This window comes from Salminus brasiliensis, chromosome 1, assembly GCF_030463535.1.
Source record: "Salminus brasiliensis chromosome 1, fSalBra1.hap2, whole genome shotgun sequence".
NCBI classification, from domain to species: Eukaryota; Metazoa; Chordata; class Actinopteri; order Characiformes; family Bryconidae; genus Salminus; species Salminus brasiliensis.
Window position 1 is genome coordinate 28,966,602 of NC_132878.1, and position 21,337 is coordinate 28,987,938.

Below are 21,337 nucleotides of genomic sequence, written 5' to 3' on the forward strand. Positions count from 1 at the left end.
ACGTCCATTCATCAGTTCTTTAGTTCATGCTTTTGCTATCCGGTGTCGACCCGAGGAGGATGGGTTCCCCTTTTGAGTCTTGGTTCCTCTCAAGGTTTCTTCCTCTTGTTTTTGGGGAGTTTTTCCTTGCCACTGTCGCCATTGTCTTGCTCACTTGGGGCTCGGACCCGGATCTCTGTAAAATTATTCACAGTAGCAGAAATTGACCAGGGGGGTGCCCAAACCTTTGCATGCCACTGTACATCCCTCACTCCATCACGCATCAATAAAGTGATGTTCCACTGCTTCTCTGTACTTGCTGTATTCTCTGGAATAGGAATCATAAGTAGATCAAGAAAAACGTGAGAAGAAGAAAGTTTAGAATAGCTCACTGTTCACTAGCATCACTCCAACAGCGCTCCACGCTTGTAGTACAGTTAAATATCACAAGAAGAAAAGTCTTTGTTGATGATACAGATCATTAACAGCTTTATGTATCAACAGTTTATCCTCCAGCAAGTAGTTTACCCTTCAAACCCACTGCATTCACAGCAAAGACGTGGATTTCCTATTTACACCAGCCTTTCAGACCTTTATTCCATACTGGCTGATATACTGGCCTGTCCAGTAAGAGTAGAAACTGTCTATCTTGCTTTAGCAGCAGTGTGTGACCTTCACTTGTTATCTGAAAAGCATGGCTTGATTTCTAAAAATTGACTTAAATACTGAAATACTGACTCTTCAGCTCCACAAATCTTACTGTCACCATGCTGTTCATTAAAATAACTGATTATAATGCTCTAAAATCAACACACTACACTGCATTTTACATTCCATGAAACATAAACTAGTACAATGATAGAAGCATCTGGACAGTAAATGTGTTTCTGTCTGAACATCACATTAGATTTGAATAAGCACACCTAAAAATAAAGTGGAAAAGTAGCTGCGACCGACTTCCCACAACTGGGGGAAACAATGAGTGTTGAAAGTCTAGTTGAAAGGAGGGAGTTCAGTGGAGCAGTTTATATTTTTGCAGGTAAGACCAGTTATTCAACTGAAAACAACTGCAGTCACAGATCATCCAAAGCTGAAATGAGATCAGAACTGCTGGATATTTATACGGATGTGGATTGTTTCAGCTCATACTATTCTGTAGAGCAAAGATATGGATAGTATTAATAATTCATATTATTTATGAATCACTTCAATTAAAACAATGAGTATTCATTTACATTCAGACTATTTCCATTTCATGTGATTCTGATTACACTGCAGCATCATTGCTGAAGGAGCCTTCAAACCAAGATTCAAGAGTTTCCAGGCATTTGTGCTGCACACATCGAAACTGTCAGTGGACTTCCATCCAGATACCCATCAATGCTAAAATTAAGCCTTAACCCTGAGAGCCCAATCAGGACACCAGTGAACTCATTGCACACATAGTTACCATTCACAGGCTGGTCTTTATAGATGTATGGCATATAAAAAAGGCAATAGAAAACTACAAGGAGCTCAGCAAACCACAGTGTCTGTATTATCATCATCATCAAGAATTACTGTTTTAAAAAAAGGAAGGCGATAGTTGATAGTTTTGTTGTCGACAGTTATTAAAATGTCAATTGGATTTTATATAATTAGTAGGAAGCCATAAAAACTTCAAATTGTTTGTGTTGCTCCTGAGGCTGGTGGGAGCTAAATGCAGATGTAGTGAACTGATCAAGCACACAAACAATTAGTAAACGGATCACACATCATTATGAGGACTTTTATTTGTGTTTCATTGCAGTTCCCAAAACCCTCAGCGTGAGGGTCAGCTGGGATTTCAGTCTGGGTTTCAGTTCCAGGTCAGTCTGTTATTAAACACTGAATTTCAGCTGTCATTAGTTTATAACAGTAAACATAATTCATGTTTAATTAAGAAATGTCTTCAGGTTTTACTACTTTGTTTGTCTGAAGGCAGGTGATCCGAACAGTTTCCACCATTCCGGCTGTGCGCTCAGCCCTCCGTGGCGGATGGTTTTCGCGGATTGAGGACGAGCTCTTTGATGTTACTGCTGAGACTGTTCAGCTCCGTTAGCATGGTCTCCAGTTCAGCAGGACTGTCCTCGCCACCTTGCTCTGCCCCATCTGCCTTTTTCTCCTGACTGTGACTCTGCACCAGCTGCTTCACCACCAGCCCCTGATACTGCACCAGTAACTTATACTGGTCCTGAGGAGCAAAACACACATACACCATTTTAAATGATAGCATGGAACTACGAGGCTAAAGTGGTTTACACGTAAAGAAAAGTTTATGCATGTCCAGTTAGTACTGTAGCTAAGAAGACAATGTGGCAAACATGAAATGGAATCTTATTCCCTCCAATTAGCACTGGATCCAGAGGTGGGTTTCTTATTAGAATTTTCTGCTCCACTTTTAATAGGATGGAAATTACCTTCTGATATTTGTCCTGTAGCTCCAGTGCCTCAGGCACCAGAATGTAAGTGGTGGAAAAAAATTAACCATCGCTGTAATGTAACGAGTTGAAGGTCATTACCTCAGGCAGTTTGGGCTGCAGGGTGCTGAGGATGTTGGGGACGCAGCGGCCTGGAGCGTGCAGCATGCAGTGCATCAGGTTCTGGAACAGCAGGACGCTGGTCAGGTGCAGGATCAGAGCAGGATCCTCCACTGCATTCAGCTGCTCCAATAAAGCCTGCTTATGGAGGAGAAGAGCCTGCCTAAAACAAACACACAAACACACAGCTGATGAAATGAAAGTAGCACTGAGTAAACTTTGGAGCCCTTCTCCAGTGGGGCCTGTGGGGGATGTCATTGCAAGCAACTGCAAGAACTGATGTCAAGGTCTAGGTTGCCAGTGGCTGTATCCCCCTGGAAGAGTCTCCCAAGGCCCAACATGTGTTTTGTGGACTCAGATAAGGCCTACGACCGTGTTCCTCAAGACACGCCACAGCCGCTAATGCGACCTGTTCGGTCTGGGTGCGAGAGCTGTGTCCGTATTCTCGGGCACTAGGCCAAGCTCGTTCAGTGTTGCCGTTGGACTGCTGGTGAGGATGTCAGGAATTGTATCTGCTGTTTGCTGATGACATTGTCCTGCTGGCCTCTATGTAGGAGGTTTCTTCAGCACAACAGCTAAGGTGGTCTGAGCATCTGATAAGAATGCCCCCTGGAAGTGCCTGGGGATTTTTCAGGAGGAGCTGGTACAACTTGCTTGGGACAGAGATGCCTGGGCTTCAGTGCTTGACCTGTTGCCACAGTGACCCAGATGATAATGAAGAAGAAAAAATGATTGATCTATTTTAATGTCTGCTGAGTGAACATGCACACACCACAACTCCTCTGGAGGCAGATCTACACCAGTACACATGATAAAATGTGATTAAAATCTACCTTTCTTTTTTCTTATCTGCTTTCTTCAGCATCAACCCACAATCCTCAGTGGCAGCTTCGAGACTGGACAGGAAGTCCTCGACAGTCTGAGAAAGAGAGAGAGAAACACTTATTTACTTATTTTCTGCATTAACCACAACAGTCCAACATGTAAACACACACACACACACTTTTATTCAAACCCACTTTTCCGTTCAGGCTGTTGTGGAGTTTCATCAGCGGCGCTTTAGTTTCATCAGGGAGTTTCCCCAGAATCTTCAGTCTCACCTGAAAAAACCCCACAAACACTCCATCGTAAGATACTATTATCTTAAATATAATACATATCATTGGTGTGTGTGGGTGGTTGTCATGGCGATGCCTGGTTTCTATCACCACAATTATAATGGTCTCTATAATGAACCCTTTTAGTTATGTAGGACATTTTGGAAAATGTTCACTCACGTTCACTGAGGAGGCCGCAGCCCTGATTACCGCTGCACAGTGTCAACTGACCTTGTATCAGTTTGTTCAATGAACCTTGTAATTATCTGTCCTGCGTGCACACACACACCGCTAAGGAAAGGTGAGTTACTAAGCTGATTAAGTGACACGGTCTCTGTGTGAAATGCGGGTGTGGTTACCATGGTACCAGTGTATCAGGGTGTTAGTGGAGCTCCCTATTAAATAGTGCTCACACGATCAACCCAGTCACCCTAACACCATTGATCTGGTGTGGTAACCATGGTGATGGCAGTGCTGACCTCAGCAGTAATGGAGCTGGGGTTCTCCGTGGTCATCATGAGGTCGGCTGACATGAAGTTAAGTAGAATGTTGGTCAGGTCAGTGCAGACAGTGCGCAGGACGTGTTTCATCATCAGCTGCTGAGTATCATCTGGAGCACACATGGGCAATGGGCACAGCAATGCAGTCAGAATGTCATTTTTAAAAAGACTTGCCGGATCATGGTAACAGCTGTGGGAGATGATGGAGTCAAAAGGTTGAAGACTGATTAAAGTGTTGCGTGTGTGTTGTGCGGGTTTTGAGGTGATGTTTGTGTTTGTTGCCAGCATTGAAAAACGCTACTCTTAGTCACCTGAGAAGAGTTTGGTCCCTTTCTCAAACAGGCGGATGTTATTGTACAGGTTGTTTATCTCCTCCTGGACGTCCTTCACGTTCTGCTTTCGGTTCCCGCTGGAGCCGGATGAGCTGGACGAGAGAAAAGCCGAGTGGATCACTTCCTGGTACTTAAGGGTCAGCGGCCTGCAAGAGAAGGACACCATTAGCTTCAGTGTAAAGACTCCTCTGTCTTTCATAATAAACCAGTGTTTATAATTAAATAATTATAATTAAACCAGTGTTTTACGAAGCTCTGCAGAAAGAAATGAAGGCAGTGTATTACACACTCCAGCTTTAGTTGTGGTGAAAATAACCTTCTGAGAATGGATCCGAGGTCTGAGAATTAAGTACCCAGACAGCATTCTGTTACAGTGCTGTTGACTGGGTAGGCGTGGCTAAATGGGTGGGGCAAAAAAAAAAAGTGCTCTGAATGGTTGGGGCTAAACTGCTTTAGGCTGAATGGGCAGGGCTAAAGTGGACTGATGAGTGAATAGTACCTTTTTAAACTGCGTTACATTCCTTTAATATAATTTATTTGGTCTGTAGGTGTACCTCAGAAGCTGCTCTGCGAGCTGCTCTAGTGTGTCCTCAGGGTAGTCTGTAACTTTTGCCTCCAGAACCTCCAGAATTTTCTCCACAGACAGAAACGCCACCTCAGACTGCTTACTACGTCCTACACACACAGACACAAAGAGAGGTCTTATGTATAAGTTCATTTTCTACAATTAAAATAAAGTAAGGATTGTTGATCTGTAGATTAGATTTGCTGTAGAACCACAAGCTGTCTAATCGCTACTCCAAGAGGGGGTAGTGTGCCATTTTGGTTAAAGACCTGCTCTTGCTCCCCTTAGATAAGGTCACAGTTCGATTATTCCACCAGAAGAAGGAGACAGGACAGAAATGGATCCAAGAGAATTATAAAGCACTGAACACTGTTTTGGAACCCAGGTGGGGTACAGAGTTCTGATCTCCGGTCTTCCTGGAAACGGTGGTTCTGCAGTTGGTTTGGTGTGGTCTACAGTGTGTCAAGTATCATGAAAATGATTAATCTAAAAAGTGAGAACGGCTTCTCATTTGTAGCTTTCTACAGGAAGACATGCTGCACGTCCAAAAACGTTGTTAGAAATTGCCAGGCATTTATTGTCAAACAAAAAAAGGATGAAACCCATTAGATACTATTTTGCAAAAAAAACATTGCACAAAGATGTCCGCTAGATCCTGTTCCATCCCCACTGTTCCAAACAATTGCTCCAAACCTCCTTCCTTTCATCTTCTTCATCATAAACAGCTCTATGTACCACCCGCCTTCAAGTTGTGCCTATCCTAAAGAAGCCAACTCTGGACAGCTTGGACATTGGCAACTACAGACCCATTTCTCTTCTCTCCTTCCTCTCAAAGATTCTCGAACGTTCCGTCTACAACCAACTGTCTCTCTTTCTCACTCTAAACAATCTTCAGGACCCCCACCAGTCTGGCTTCAAAGCTGCACACTCTACTGAAACTGCTCTCATTGCAGTTACAGAGAAGCTCCATGCAGCTAAAGCTGCCAAACTGTCATCGGTTCTGATCCTCCAGCTTTCAACACAGTGGACCACAAGATCCTCCTGTCTATCCTTGAAATTACCGGCTCTGCATGGCGATGGTTTGCATCGTACTTGCAGGGACGCTCAAACCAGGTAACATGTCCGCTCCTTGTAGTCTTACCACTGGCGTTCCACAAGGCTCAGTTCTTGGTCCTCTTCTTTTCTCACTCTATACTAGCTCTCTTGGTAAAGTGATATCCTCTCATGGATTCTCTTACCACTGTTATGCCGATGACACTCAACTCATGCTTTCTTTTCCACCGTCTGACACAGGTTTCTACCCGCATCTCAGCATGTCTCGCTTGAATGGCGGCTCACCACCTCAAACTTAACCCCAGCAAGACGGAGCTGCTGTACATCCCGGGAACTGCTGGACCTAAAAACGATCTTGCCATCTCCTTTGAGAACTCACTGGTCACTCCTTCTACAGAAGCTAGAAGCCTTGGTGTAGTCATGGATGATCAGTTATCGTTCTCAGGTCATGATGCAAATGTAACTCGGTCACGCAGATTTCTCCTGTACAACATCTGGAGAATTCAACTCTTCCTCTCTAGAGAGGCCGACCAGGTGCTCGTTCAGTCTCTCGTCACTTCAAGACTTGACTACTGCAACTCTCTTCTGGCTGGTCTCCCTCTGCGCACCATCAGGCCCCTGCAACTCACCCAGAATGCAGCGGAACGGGTCGTCTTCAACGCTCATAAATTCAGCCATGTGACTCCACTGCTGCGTTCTCTCCACTGGCTTCCTGTAGCTGCCCGCATCAGATTTAAAACCCTGACGCTGGCCTACAAAGCCAAGAACGGACTAGCTCCTCCGTACTTTGGTAATGGTCAAAAGCGCACCAAGAGCCCTTCGGGCTTCAAGTACAAATCTGCAACAATAACTATAATAATAATAATAATAAGCAAAACAATAACCAGTCCTGGGAGTGAACAAGTATTCAGGACAATGACCTAAAAACATTTTATCAACAGTAAACATGGTAGTAGGTGGAGGTGGAGGTGTAGGTGGGGGTGGAGGTGCAGGGTGTGGGGAGGCTTTGCTGAAAGCCATTCTCTTGTCTTATAGTGAGTGAAAACAGTACTATGACAATGTGTGTGTGTGTGTGTGTGTGTGTGTTTTTACTTTGTGTAGTGTCCTCATCGTCACTTTCTTCGTCTCTCCGGTTCTTTTTTTTGGTTTTTCGGATTCGGATTTCTCGGGCGTTCCCTCCTCCACCTGATTTCACACTTCCACTGCCCTCTAAAAATCCAAACACACACACACACACACACACATTTAATATGTATTTTTATCATGATATCTTGGGGGTGCTCTTGGGGGGCCCCCTGGTGGCGTTAGGGCCCGTAAATCGAGTATGCCTTGGGCCACCTCTGACCTACAAAGTGCCAGATTTTCTAATGACCTGTATGTGGAAGTACAAGGTACTGTGTTTCTAATAAAGTAGCCAGTATGTGGAAGTACAAGGTTGGTGTTTCTAATAAAGTGGCCAGTGAGTATTTCACCTGAAGCTTTTTTCCGTCGTTCCTCTCGTTTGTCTTTCCTGGAGGGGGCAGAGCTTTCCAGCACTGCTGAAACTTTCAAATCCTCCTCAGTTACCAAAAACACAGGGTTATTCTTCACCTCCTAAACTCATATACACACACACGCACACACACACACACACACACACCTTGATCAGGGCCTGGATTATAAATATAAACAGACTTGCAAGACTTCCTTTAGTTGTTAGCTACATTAGCCTCGTAGCTCTAGGACTGTGGTAAAATGTCAAAAGGTTTCACTGCTCATTAGCTACCTTAGTCTGGTGAAGTGTCAGTTTAAACAACCAATAGTGGTCCCACCTTCTGTGCCTTCTGCTGCATGATGTCATCAAACAGCGCCATGCAGCTGCCAACAAAATTCTCACTGACGACCACATTGCCGAGGACCCGAGCGGTGGACTGAGCACCCTGCGTCCGCAGAATCTGACCAATCAGGAGCCCTGCATCCTCCTCCGACAGACAGCTGGGCAACAATGGCTGGGGAGGGGACGAGTTTACACAGAGTTTACACAGCATTCAGATCAATCAGAGTGAGGCTTTAGAAGTACATGGTGAGTTTATGAGTAAGTCATCATTATGCAAGCATTATGCATGAATTGGTATTTTTTGCTACTGGGCTCCCCCTCTAGCTGGGGGGTGTCATTTCCTTTTACATCACTGCAGTAAATACAAAACCACCCTCTCATGGAAACTGTACACATACATAAGTTGAGCACCTTTTCTGCTACAGTGAAAGTAAGGGTATAGGGTTACAGTTTACCTGCAGGTCAACCCAGGTCTGTGAACTGATAGCCTCCTCCACTGATGCCTCCAACTGGGCTACAATTTCTGGCCCGACACACGAAGCTCTCAGAAACAGCAGATTACTTGATTTTAAACGCTTCTTAATGTAGCCCACTGGATCAGGAATACCCAATCGGCTTAGTGCCTCAAACTCTGCAGAAAAAAAACATTTACAATTAAAACATCAGCTGAAAAGTCCCCAAAAAGTCCTAAACCTTTAAAAATATTTAAAAGTTCTAAACCTACACCCTGACCAAACCATAAACCTTTACCCTAAAAACTAAAACTAAACCTAAATCCTACAAAACAAAACCCTCAAAATAAATCTACATACTTAACCATGAAACATGGATCCCTAAACGTTAACCTGACCCCAAGCTACACCCTAAACCCAAACAAAACCTAAAGCCTACAACTAAACCTATACCCTAAACCATAATAAAGCCCTAAACCTACACACTAAACTCTAACAAAACGTATAAACCAACACCTAAACACGAAAACTATACCCAACCAAACATTAAACCCTAAACATAAACCCGTACCATAACAAACCCCTAAAACTAAATCTACACTGTAAACTCTACCAAACCCTAAACCTATGCCCTAAACCCAAAAACTAAACCTACACTCTAACCCCAATAGAGGAAGGAATTCAAAAAGAATGACAAGTGAAGTGTGTGTTCAGTGTGAATCAGGATTGGGGTGAAGTCTGTTTAGTGTAATTCGGGATTAAAGGCGAAGTCTACATTCAGTGTGTATAGGGGTTACAAATGAAGTCTGATGGTACCCAGGTATCCGTTCTGTTTGAGGAATGAGTCGACCCAGGCATTTTGTGTTTTCGAGTAAATTTCCGGAACATAAACAGCTTTATCCTGCCGACCACCGACCACCGTACCCTTCAACCGTCCGGAATTCACCAGCTCTTCCAGAACCGCTGCAGGAAACACACATACACACACACACAAACACAAAGCTAAAGACATGTGTGGCTTCCATTTATTTTTATTCCACAGTGTATTCTACAGGTTAGCGTACTACTGTGCACACTTGTAAGCGACTCACAAATCAATGTAACAATACTCACAGTATAACAGATTCTCATGGAAGCCAAATGCACTGACCAGAGCACTGACTGCTGTAGGCCTAAAAACATACAGACAAACAAGGTAAACATCTTCTGTTCAGCATTGAGCACATAAGTGTGTGTATGTGTGTGTGTGCAAATGTGTCAAAAGTATTGACATTGATTACTCAGGTAGAAGTGGAGATACTAGGGTTTTAAAAAAGACGTCTAAAGAGGTTCAAGTATCAACTTAAGCTTTTTACTCAAGTGTAAAAGTACTGGTTTCAAAATGCCAAAAGCTTAGGCCGAGCCACAGCCCCCCCCCCCCCCCCCCCCCAAAAAAAAACACATTTTTCTAAAAGCCATAATGAGGAGAATGTTCTGTTAAAATGTTAATGGTGAAAAATGGAGTAAATAGGAGTAATGAGGCTATTTTTAACAAGTAACAAGTAATTCCTCCAGTAAAGTAGAGATAACCAAAAGTTCTATAGGAGTAATGAGGCTATTTTTAACAAGTAACAAGTAATTCCTCCAGTAAAGTAGAGATAACCAAAAGTTCTACTTAAGTAAGGTAACAAAGCATTTGTACTTTGTTACTTGACACCTGTGTGTGTGTGTGTGTGAGAGAGAGAGAGAAAGACACCTGGTGAGGGCACTGAAGACCCCTCGTATTCGAGCTGTGTGTCTGCGGATAAAAGCCTGAGTGAAAATCACACCTCGATTAAACTCATCCACCTGTCCATCAATCACTCGCCCAACTCGACCACACAACTCCTGCAAGAGAGAGAGAGAGGGAGAAAGAGAGCGAGTGAGAGAGAGACAAACATTATGAAAGTTAGAACATCTTATTACCTTAGCGGTAGGATAGCGTTATACAGATGGTATGAGCGAACGTTTATACCACAGTCCACATACATTTAGACATATACAGTATTAATAAAACAGTAAGCATATCTTTGTGGGTTAACAGAGGCTTACTTGACTTTAAATAAGTATATATTATATTTATGTTGTGCAAATCAGAAAATAGCCAAACAATAAACAGGTGAACATGCCAATTCTGCAGTCTTTATAAGATAAATTGCACTTATTTGATGCATACCGGGATTACGGTCAATCCGGACCTCATACCTTTGGACGGTTAGGACAGTTAGGACAGTTTAAGCATAGTGTTATTATAACGTTAGGATCATGTTATAGTGCTATGATAGTGTTATTATAGGACAAGCATTGTGTTAAGTTAGGCAATACTACATCACAGAGCAAACATAGTGCAGTAACCCTGTTCTCTGTGCCACACCTGTGTGAGGAACTCTCCAGGTAGGTCATAGGTTTTGCAGAGTTCCGCGGTGTTCACCTGCCCCACTTCCTGTAGCTTATCATTCACTTCCTCTGCAAGCTGGTCCAGATACTTCCTGCAGGAGGCAGAGTATTACTTTACTACTACTACTACTACTACTTCTACTAATAATAATAATAATAAAAAACACAGACAAATAGAGCCAAGAACCTCCTACACCTCCTCATGCCCAATGTCACTTACTCATCGATCAGCTGACCCAAGATCAGGTGTGTTCCTCGATCCTGTTTTGAAACGTCACAGGCTCGGCTCTCCACATGCACCAGGTCAACATTAATAATCTGTCAGAATCATCACAAATTGTGTCAGCCATCAATAATCACTAATAATCATTAACAGGCATTTATGAACTTAACACACCAACATGTCATCTTAAACAATCGATCAGCCTAAACAACATCAGCACAAACAGACTAAACACTGTATAAAGACCCACCTTCTGGAGTTCCACAATGTTGATCCGCCCTTTAAAACACAGAGCATTAAAATCAGATTTGTAAACAGTAAAACTGAAATCTAACTGTCCAAAATAAAAACAAATTGTACAATTATTTTCAGAATTATCTATAAAAAAAACAACACCACTACATTTGAATTTGAATTCTGCACCTGTTCAAACAACACCTACCAAACACACAAAACAGTCTTTACTGACCAGATATAACAATAAAATATCAATTAAAAAAAGACTAAATAAACAAATATATGAAAATAATCAGTTTAGATTAGGTTTAGCTTAAATTTAGGCCAAACCTATCTGCTCCTTTTAATTTGTCCGCACATCTGCATGCATTCAACCCCCTCAGACTATTACTGTTAGAAAGCACTTTCTGCTGCAACAACAGCTCTAAGGGTCTTGGGGTGAGTTTCTCTTAGCTTTGCTCCCTGTTTGGAAGTGATTTCCACCCTTTTCTTCCTGAAGGTATACTCCAGGTTGTTCAGATTGGTTGGATGACGCTTGTGAGCTGCGAGGTTTTAAACAGTGCCTCCGATCAAGAACTCACTTTTAATGTGTGAGCACTCCTGTGTTTTTTGGCCGTGCACTTGGGATAACAGGATAAGGTTCTTCCAAGCTTTAGCAAGTTTTCACTGAGGAACAACATCCCCACAGCATGATGCTGCTCACTCATCCCCGACTCACTTACATACACACCCTTACCTCCATGTGAGTAGAGTTCATCACGGATCTCTCGGCTGATCTGTGCCGGTGTAATGTATTCTTTCCCGTCGAGAGTGTGAACCACATCTAGCTTCTTCTCCTGAACCAGCTTCATCACAATCTCAATACAGTTCCTCTCAGACAGGCTGAGAATACACACACACACACACACACACACACACACACACACACACACACAGAGAAAAACACCTGTAGTTACTGGTCTGTGGCTGCTGTGTGTGATATGATAGCACCTAACATCAGACCTGAGCTTAACACAGGAGTAATGCACTACTACTTAACACCATTAGGCCTCTCATTACTCTAAAAACCCATGACTGACGTGTTTAGGAGTCATAGTAAATGAGTAGCCCCCTAAGCCATAAATCTAATGCAATGTCATCCCTGATTTCATTCTCTGTTCCACTTACAGGAACAGTTCAACAGTTTGTTTGTCACTGGAGCTACGAGGTTATTGCAGCTAACAACTATCAAACTATCTTTGGCTGCTGAGTGACATGGCAGGGGCAGTGGTGGCTCAGCGGTTAGAGCTCTGGGCTGTCGATAACAGGGTTGTGGGTTCGATTCCCGGGCTCGGCAAGCTGCCACTGTTGGGCCCTTGAGCAAGGCCCTTTACGCTCTCTGCTCCCCGGGCGCTGGAGTTGGCTGCCCACCGCTCTGGGTGTGTGTCTGTACTCACTGCCCCTAACACATGTGTGTGTGTGAGTGTGTGTTCACTACCAGATGGGTTAAATTTCGCTGTACGCTGTACAGTGACAAATACGTGCACCTTTATATGTCTGTGTATTTTCTCAGAGCTGAGCTCAGAGACTAAAACATCTGTAGCTGAAGCACATCGTCCTGGATGTGCTTCAAATAAACAATTGATCATCTCAAAAAAGAGATGATTTAACACGGATTAAACTAAATAATTGTCGTTTATGAAAGCTGCAAATGCAGAAAACTGCTACAGAAGGAAACAACGAGGAGTCTCTAAAGAAAACCTTAAGAAAGTAATTAAGACTTTCACCACAGAATAGGGGAGAACTTCTTACGTTAGTTTTTAAAACTTAAAACTCACTCTGATCAAATTCTTTATATTTAAGTGTTTTTATTACGATATTTTGTGAACCTGGCCACAGGAGTCCATAACTGCAGCTGTGCTGATCGGTCTCCTGCACTAACAGCGCCGCTAGCTCTGACAGCGCCGCTAGCAGAGCCTCCTTAACTACTCTAGCACCTAGCTAGCTATAGCTCACCGGCAGGGAGCTGTGACACAATTTACACACAACCATCTCCTTTCACCCCCGATACTCTTCTCAGGATTTAACACCTCGATTTAAACTCTTAAAATATAAAATGTCCTTTTTTCCCCTCAGTTAAAGAACTTAAAGAAGCAGCAGGTTGAGCGGAGTTAGCTAGCTTACAGTGTGAATGTAACTGCAGACGTTAGTAAACCGCTTTGCTTCTTTTTTATTTATGATATTATTATTATTATTATTATTATTATTATCTATTAAAGTAAAATACTTCCTGGGGACTTGATACGTTTTGTAGCATCAGAAGCTGGATGTGCTTTAGTAACTAGCTAGCTAGATGTACTGCTGAATTTAGTGGGTGTTTCTCTCACCGCTGAGCTGAATCTGCAAACTGAGCTCTCTGAAAATCTGCAGCGAGTCTCCGGATTTCCTCCCAGTCCGCCATGACTGCTCGTTCTCCTCTAAACACAGGAGAATAAGCAGGTCGTTCTGCAGGTTCAGATATTCCTGCGGATTCAGGGTCTGTTTTGGGTTAGCGGAGAGAAATGAACCCAATCCGGAACCCCAACGTCAACTATAGCCTCTAAACTCTGACGCGTCCCAATATGTCATGTAGTGCCCCAGCTATCACTTCAGTGTTCTAGATATAACGCTGCTGTTCTATGTGGCACTCGTGAGTTCTAACTGTCACTCGGGTTCTCTAGCTCTGTGTTTAGTTTCTACTTCCAATTCTAGTGTTCAGTGGGGAACAATCTTTACGGAGCGACCGCACTCCTTCGTTAGGCAGCGCTGCACCTTGCGAATTGGAACGCGCCCCTACAGCAGCCCCACGTCAGCACTGAGGGAGCGGAGTACGGCGAGCCGGCCCGGCCAAACACCCCGCTCTGACATACCTTCTTATACATCGTTTTAATCTTTAAAATGTTTTACGTCATTGCTGTGTACTAATGTACTAATTAAGATTAAATTCAAATTTTCAGGCCATAAGTAAAGCATAAGTAAAAAATATTTATAAACGTTTTTGTAATTCTCATACATAAGGTCAATATGATCATAAATGCACATTTTATGATAAAAAAAAGTATTTACTCAAAATTAAACACTAATACATTTTAACTCTAAACCAATACTTTTATAGATTAAAAGCAGAAAAGAGCGTTCAGTCAATGAAGTGGGATTATTTCAGTAAATAAAGAAAAGTTTGAGATTTTTCCCACAGCCAGAGAATCTGGTAGCACTAATGATAATAGTATCAGTAATATTATGATACTAATAATACTACAAATAATAGTAGTAGTAATAATATGAACAAACATATATATATAATAATCTTTAATAATGTTAAATACTGTAATATGCAGTGGTGCAGCAGAGTTGGAGTTGTGGGTCTGAGCTAGTCTCTCTCTGTGAGGAGTGTTTTCCACATGTCTTCATGGGTTTCCTCCTAACTCCCCCCCCAAAAAATAATGGCTATTGTAAATGACCCATTGTGTGTGAGGTGACCTGTGATAGACTGGCACCCTGTCCGGGGAGGGGGGGGGTCTATTTTTTTTTAACAGTCATTCATTAGGACTGGGATTTTTTATCTTAGTCTTCCTGTGGCCATTTACCCAAAATCAACACGCTTAATTTATGAGGCATCTTTCTCATACTCACGTCTGTTTGCGGAGAAGGGGGCGGGGCTATAACATGACTGACAGGAAACCTTCATAAAAACAAAGAAGCGTTTCCGTATCGGAACATTTGTTTTTCCGACCAGGGTTTCCTCAGGAGCACAGAGCACTTCCGACTGTTGCAACTTTAACCATGGGACACAGTCAGTCCTGAGGCAAGTGCACTACCTGTGCTGCGTGTGTTTATTCATTAGGGAATTGTAATTAGGGCGCCATTTGTCTTGTTCTGCAAGAAAAGCTTTCTCTAATGAACCATCCTCGTCGTGCTACAGAGTGTGTGTTGGTGTGTTGCTAAGAGAGGGTCTCCGCGGCCCTCAGCTCCCTCGGTAAGCAGCGCAGGAGCAACGACGATGAGTACATCTTGTCTGCGGTCCTCCGTAACAGCATCAGCTCATGTCCAACACACTGATCACGGATTCTCTACTAACAGGTACAAAAGTACAGCTCAAGGAAACAGTGAGAGTATGACAGGGTTCGAGGAGAGTGTGCTAAAGCAACATTTCAGAGCACACACACAGAAACACACAACACTGTACCAATATAACAAACGTTTTAATTGAGTTTCAAATAAAGACACTAAAAATTGCACATTTTCACTGATAAAGCAGCAACTGGTTTAACGGCACATTCTACAACACCAGGCTCACTGTGTCCACAACCCGACAACACACACACACACACACACACACACTGTAAACTAATCACACCATTGCACTGCCATTCTGTCATTTCCACTCAGGTAAACATTACAGCTCAGCACTTTCTTCACTTATCTTAAAGCGACAGTCTGACAAAATAATAATATATTATACCCCTGACTGTAGTCGATTAGCCGAGACGTGTTTGGCGCTTCATTAGTCTTACACTACTATCAAGTCATGGAAGGTTACACCCCACCGATTAGTGCTAGAGCTACAAGGCCAATGTGATTGCTATAAGCTTCCATTACTTTTTAGCTATTAGACATGCAGCTCCAGTGTAAAAGTGAGGAAGCACTAGCCATGTTTCAGCTGATCGACTACAGTTAGAGAAAGTGAAATTAGAGCAATTCTATTTTTTTCCTTAAAGTATTCCCAGAAATAGCATTTTGAGGTCCTACACCACAGAGCGATGTTCCCCACATGCGTACACGGTACTGGGGCGGATTCTCCTCCGGGTGTGACCGGGAAGCTCAGGGAGGAGCTTGCAGTACTTGGGCATGAGGTCTACGCAGGCGTCGCGGAACTTCTTTATCCGCCAGTAGTAGATGAGTGGGTTTAGGGCCGATTTGAGGTAGCAAAGCCACAGCAGCCACGTGCTGATTTCGAAGAAGCTCCGGCTGGTGTAGAAGGAGCTGCTGAAGGTGGCCACCAGGCTGTAGGCGGCAAACGGAGCCCAGCACACGGTGAAGACGGAGAAGAGGATGAGGATGGTAGTGAAGGCACGCGTTTTGAAGCTCATGTCGATGTTGATGTGGAAGGGTCTGCGCAAGCCCGTAAGGCTTAGCTTCCCGGCCTGGCCGAGGCAGATCGAGTCGGAGTTGGAATGGATCCGCAGAGCATTGTGCCGGATGGTGCTCAGGATGCCCACAAATGTGTACAGCATCACCGAGAATGGGACAAAGAAGAACACCAACACGATCAGCAGCACGTAGGCGTGGTATCCGCGCTCAGCCGTGTAGCCAAACACACACTGGGGGGCACGAGGTGGCATCTGTAAGGCTGGGTATCCTACAGACAGCGGAAAGGCCAGGCACAGGGACAGCGTCCAGGACACAACGATAAGGGCCTTTGCTCGTCTAGGACTGAGTCTGTCCTGCCTCTGCACGATGATCAAAAAACGATCCACACTGATGATGAGTAGCACGGCCACTCCCTCTAGCAGAAAAAGCCAGAAGAACATGGCCGAAAGCCGGCAGAAGAAGTCCCCGAACACCCATCGCGTGGTGACTGTGGTGACCAGAGCGAAGGGCATGTTGAGCAGCGCCAGCATCATGTCCGCAAAGGCCAGGCTGGCCAGCAGAATGTTGATGGCAGAGCGCATAGCAGCGCGGCGGTAAACCATCACACACACCACAACGTTCCCCAGGAAAGCCAGCAGCAGCACACAGGCCATGGCAAGGCAGAAGAAGACCTGCAGGGGGAGTCCAAGGCTCTGCACCTCAGTTAGCGCCACATCCTGCCCCACAGGGGCCACCGTCACCCACAGCGTCCTGGTCGCCCCTGAGCTGTTCTCCCAGGAGGATGAGGAGTTTTCCATGGCATGGACTGTGTCTGGTCACTTGATGGCAGTGGGTGAACTGGACAGGGCAGGGGATAGGACAGTAGACTGGGCAGTGCTTGGCGTTTCGCCTGCTGCACTAACATGAGCAAACAACATCCTTGCATCTGGAGCACCATGTTGGCCACTGAACTCTCAGCCAACTTGCAGCTGACCACAGACACATCTCAGAGCAGAGGGAGAGCCTGTGCAGAGACAGGAACAGAAAATCAAAACAGTATTAGCATAAATCGCCACCTCAACAAATTTAACAAGTGGGACATTTATTGTGTGCAACACAGATCTGCTAGGTTGGGCCAAACACACTGCTCACTGCGAGACATGGCAGTCCAGGCAGAGATGCTGCTGCTGTATTGTTGTGTTGGGAACAATTGATAGATCTACCATTAACTCTGTGTATTGTTGCCCAGCTTGGTCTACTGTGTTGCTGTGGTAACAGAGAACGTTCCAGCGGGTGATACGTCACAATCTTGAAACCACAGTAACATGGGACCTTATTGGAGTTTAACACCTGTACGTAGAATTGTTGTCCCCATTCTGGAAGCAGTTTCTTGTAGAAAACTCTACAAGTCAGGCCTGCATGAAGACCACACGAATGCCCCAGAACAAATGTAAACTGAGCGTAAAACACACCTTAAATCTTCAGGACCCTTCACACCCGCTCTGCAAGAGCGAGAGTAAGAGTCTCAGCCTGATGCAGCTGTAACCTAGCAGCCAGAGAACTTGCTGGTAACCCTAGAGATTCAGGGTCCAGTCCCAGTTGATAATGTCCCTTAAGCGAAAAACGGAAGGACTGTTTTTCTGCTTTTCTCCACAGCTGGAAACACAGTAAACCAGTAACCCTCACCCAGGGGAGGCAACCAAAGAGAGTAAGAGCTGTCTGGTCCCATTTTAACAAAAAAAAAAAAATAATAATAACAATAATATATATTTAATGGAATATAACTTTCAACATCAGTTAGTGAATTTTACTTTGATATCAGCAAACTCTTCAAACACTCACCGTTTTCCAACTTCTTTGACCTAACTGATATTTACATTTACATTACACTTACATTTGTTGCATTTAACTGACGCTCTTATCCAGAGCGACTTACAAAATTACAGTTATTACAGTGTTAGGAGTCTTTCCCAAGGACTCGCATTGGTGTAGCGCACTCAGACTGGGAATTGAACCCTGGTCTCCCACATGGTGTAATAGCTCATAGCAGCTAGTGGTTTTATATGTTGCACCAACCACCATATTGACGGGAGAACAACGAGACGTTTTAACTCTCAAACGTCTGATAGGAGAGCTTCACCCTAAGCAGATGTGCAGTTCAGTTTGTGATCAGTGGACACAAATGCATTTCTGTTCTTACTGTATGATGTTATGAACCTGTGGAGACTGTATGAGCTGTGGGCTTGGCCTGCTATTTCCAAAGATGCTGTGTGTGGGTTGAGACAGCAGATTCTCCAGAAGTGGGGGAAAAAATGATTCACTCTCTTCTGCGATATTAATATGAATAAACACTCCTGGAAGTCCCCCTTTTTTAATGAATTATCGTAGAGAGGAACTTCAGAACGTTTCTACCTGCACTGCGATGGCATCAGAAGTGCCTACCCATTTCTGTGCTACAGGAACAAGCTAAAGATGATGGAGAGATTCTTCGCTACACTGTAATCAAAGATGGTATTAGGTTTTCTGCCTGCTCTGAGGGTGAAGGGGTTTTGGGACACTGATCTTAACCTTACTCCAGACCCTCTGTTTCCGCATCGACCCTGACAACACAGTCACCTTCACCCTCCTCTCACCCCGACTCTTAATGACTTCACAGTGATCTTTGTCCTCCTCCAGACTCTCTGTCACTGGCTCGACCCAGTGAGGCCATGGCCTTCTTTTCCCTTCTACAGGCTCGTTGTTTCCACCCTGACACCGACGCCATGGTGTCTTTCATTCAAAGACTGGTCAGGGACCTAATCTAAGCCCCTGTGCGGGAAAACGGCCCATTGGGTTTTAGGTGTAAGGTTTGGGAATCTTACAGTTCTCTATCCACTTCAACACACTCTCCACTGTAAAAGTCACCACACATGCTCCTCTATTACAGTACCAAGAATACACTCCTTACTGGAGCACACTCCACTATCTCACTCCCCGCTCTCCACTATATAACGCAGAATAAAGACGGACATCATTACCTGAACATAAGTAGAGACAAACCACAAACCCAACTAGAACAGACACTTAAACCTAAAATTAATTGAGTGTAGAACGCCTTACTGTAGGACTGAAGGATAAAGGTAATGGTCAGATCAAATCAAATCTGTGCTTACGATTAAGGTTTAGGGTTCAGGTTTAATCCTGAGCTTTTGGTGTTTATGGTGTAGGATTATTCCTAAACAGAGGTTTAGAGGTTAGTGCTAATCCTGAACAGAGATTTAGAGATTAGGATGTAGATTTAATCCCGAGCAGAGATGTGGAGTTCAGTGTTAAGTATGAGCTTAAGGTTATGAGGTTTAAGGTTAAGATTCACTGAGCTGCTTCCTCTGGTCAGACTAGGTCAGAAGCCCCTCTCCCAGTTAGAAAAACAAAACCTCTTATCTCTGAAACTGAAAAAAATGAATAAAAAAAAAAAACATACATTTAATAACCAGTCTAACGCTGACCCATGGCAATGTCAACAAATAAACCCGGGGTTTCCACCAAAAAAAAAAAAAAAAAAGCATCTTAGCCTCCAAGATAATTCCCAAATGGTTGAGCCAGTATCACACCAACCACTCTCTCCATCCGATAAGATGATCTTAACAAGAAGATGCTTTGGGAACCTGGACCCTGATCAGTAGTAGTAGTAGTAGTGATCAGTAATAAAATGATCAGTAATAGAGTAATCGGTAATATGGAGATCAGTAACACAGTGAGAAATAAGAGGAGCTGTTTGTTTTTACCTGCGTGTTTTCTGAGCGCATCCTCATCCAACCCGAGCTGTTAGAAACACACCATCAGCGCTTCAACAACGAAACAATAATCCATCTTGTGAAAAAAAAATATCCCTGCGCCAAATTAAATCTCTATAAGACGAATAAAATCATTATAAGGTGCACAAAATCTTTATAAAAACGAATAAATGTTGATTAATAATCTTCAGCCACTCCGCCATTCAGCCCCACAGCTCCCCCAATACGCGCGTGCGCGCTCAACACCGACTGCGTCATATTCCCCAAACCCAATCAGATCTCGCTTGAGGGCGGAGTCTGGATGGAAGGGCGTTTATTTTGACCAATCGTAGAGACGGCGGGTTTAGTTCTAACCCAATGGCGTGCGGCCGTTTCTGCAGGGTAAAGTGTGGTTGCGTTAAAAACAAATACGGTAAACAATTAAATATTATTCATATTCATTTTTAATTGAAGAGACAATTTATTCTGCACGAGAGATGTTTTAATAGTAGATTAAAACATCTCTCAAACTAAGATTATTCACTGAGTAAACAATGAAGCTGTGGGTAAGAGCGTCTGCTAAATGCCTTAAATATGAATGTAAATAGCATATAAACTATTCATTTCATTAACACTAAACTAAACTAAAAGATCCAATCCTGCTTTTATAGAAAAAATATTAAGGATTATTGTTAATTATTATTAGAGTGAGTTACTATTCTTCCGGTTTACTCATAACATTGTTTATTGTTTATCTGTATAATTCTTTCATCTCTCTCTTTTTTTTTAACACGATTAAGTTTGTGATTTTATTTTTAATAAGACTAAACTTTCCACACAACCTTTAGTTCATAAGCTGTAAATTACAAGCAGTATTGGATCATGAACATATTACATAATTATAAATGATGCAATAGACATAATGATCTAATAAGAGTTGGAATCATACAAATTAATATAATAATAATATTAATCATCATCATCATTTTAAATGTATTTCAGTGATCAATTATATTTTTAAATGAGCATCTGCACACCTCATTTCTGAGCTGAAACTGACCCTTTAGGCAATGTTAGTAGCAGAAATGCTGTGCTTTACACAGCAGTCCGGATTTAATCTGCCTCACACAAAAACAGGTCAGTTCAACATGTGGGTTTTCACCATCTACTATTTTACTAAACACTTTTCAGTCACCCTGATGTGTCCGACAGACTACAACAGTGTGACACTGATTTGAAACTCAGTGCTCTTGAATCTTTCAAACTATTT

At 43.3% G+C, this 21,337-nt stretch overlaps 2 protein-coding genes across 3 annotated transcripts; both read right to left on the reverse strand.

Moving 5' to 3' along the window:
- Positions 1-1,733: 1,733 nt before the first annotated feature.
- On the reverse strand, positions 1,734-13,843 carry ufl1 (UFM1-specific ligase 1). 2 transcript variants are annotated; one of them, XM_072676653.1, is made up of 19 exons: positions 13,594-13,842; positions 11,964-12,109; positions 11,241-11,269; positions 10,988-11,085; positions 10,745-10,859; positions 10,088-10,218; positions 9,466-9,524; positions 9,169-9,315; positions 8,356-8,531; positions 7,896-8,072; positions 7,557-7,677; positions 7,177-7,293; positions 5,021-5,141; positions 4,446-4,612; positions 4,114-4,244; positions 3,557-3,637; positions 3,371-3,456; positions 2,520-2,700; positions 1,734-2,191 (listed from the first exon to the last, which is right to left on the reverse strand). In XM_072676653.1, exons 1-19 carry the CDS (start codon positions 13,665-13,667, stop codon positions 1,979-1,981), a joined length of 2,370 nt encoding a protein of 789 aa, XP_072532754.1. In that variant the 5' UTR covers positions 13,668-13,842; the 3' UTR covers positions 1,734-1,978. The 2 variants fall into 2 exon arrangements, with proteins under 2 accessions (XP_072532754.1, XP_072532755.1); XM_072676654.1 differs by lacking the exons at positions 1,734-2,191; positions 2,520-2,700 and adding an exon at positions 2,723-3,225 and having other exon boundaries at positions 13,594-13,843.
- A 1,585-nt stretch (positions 13,844-15,428) lies between these two features.
- On the reverse strand, positions 15,429-20,317 carry gpr63 (G protein-coupled receptor 63). The gene is made up of 2 exons (XM_072676667.1): positions 20,080-20,317; positions 15,429-17,339 (listed from the first exon to the last, which is right to left on the reverse strand). Exon 2 carries the CDS (start codon positions 17,131-17,133, stop codon positions 15,991-15,993), a length of 1,143 nt encoding a protein of 380 aa, XP_072532768.1. The 5' UTR covers positions 17,134-17,339; positions 20,080-20,317; the 3' UTR covers positions 15,429-15,990.
- Between the last annotated feature and the right edge of the window lie 1,020 nt (positions 20,318-21,337).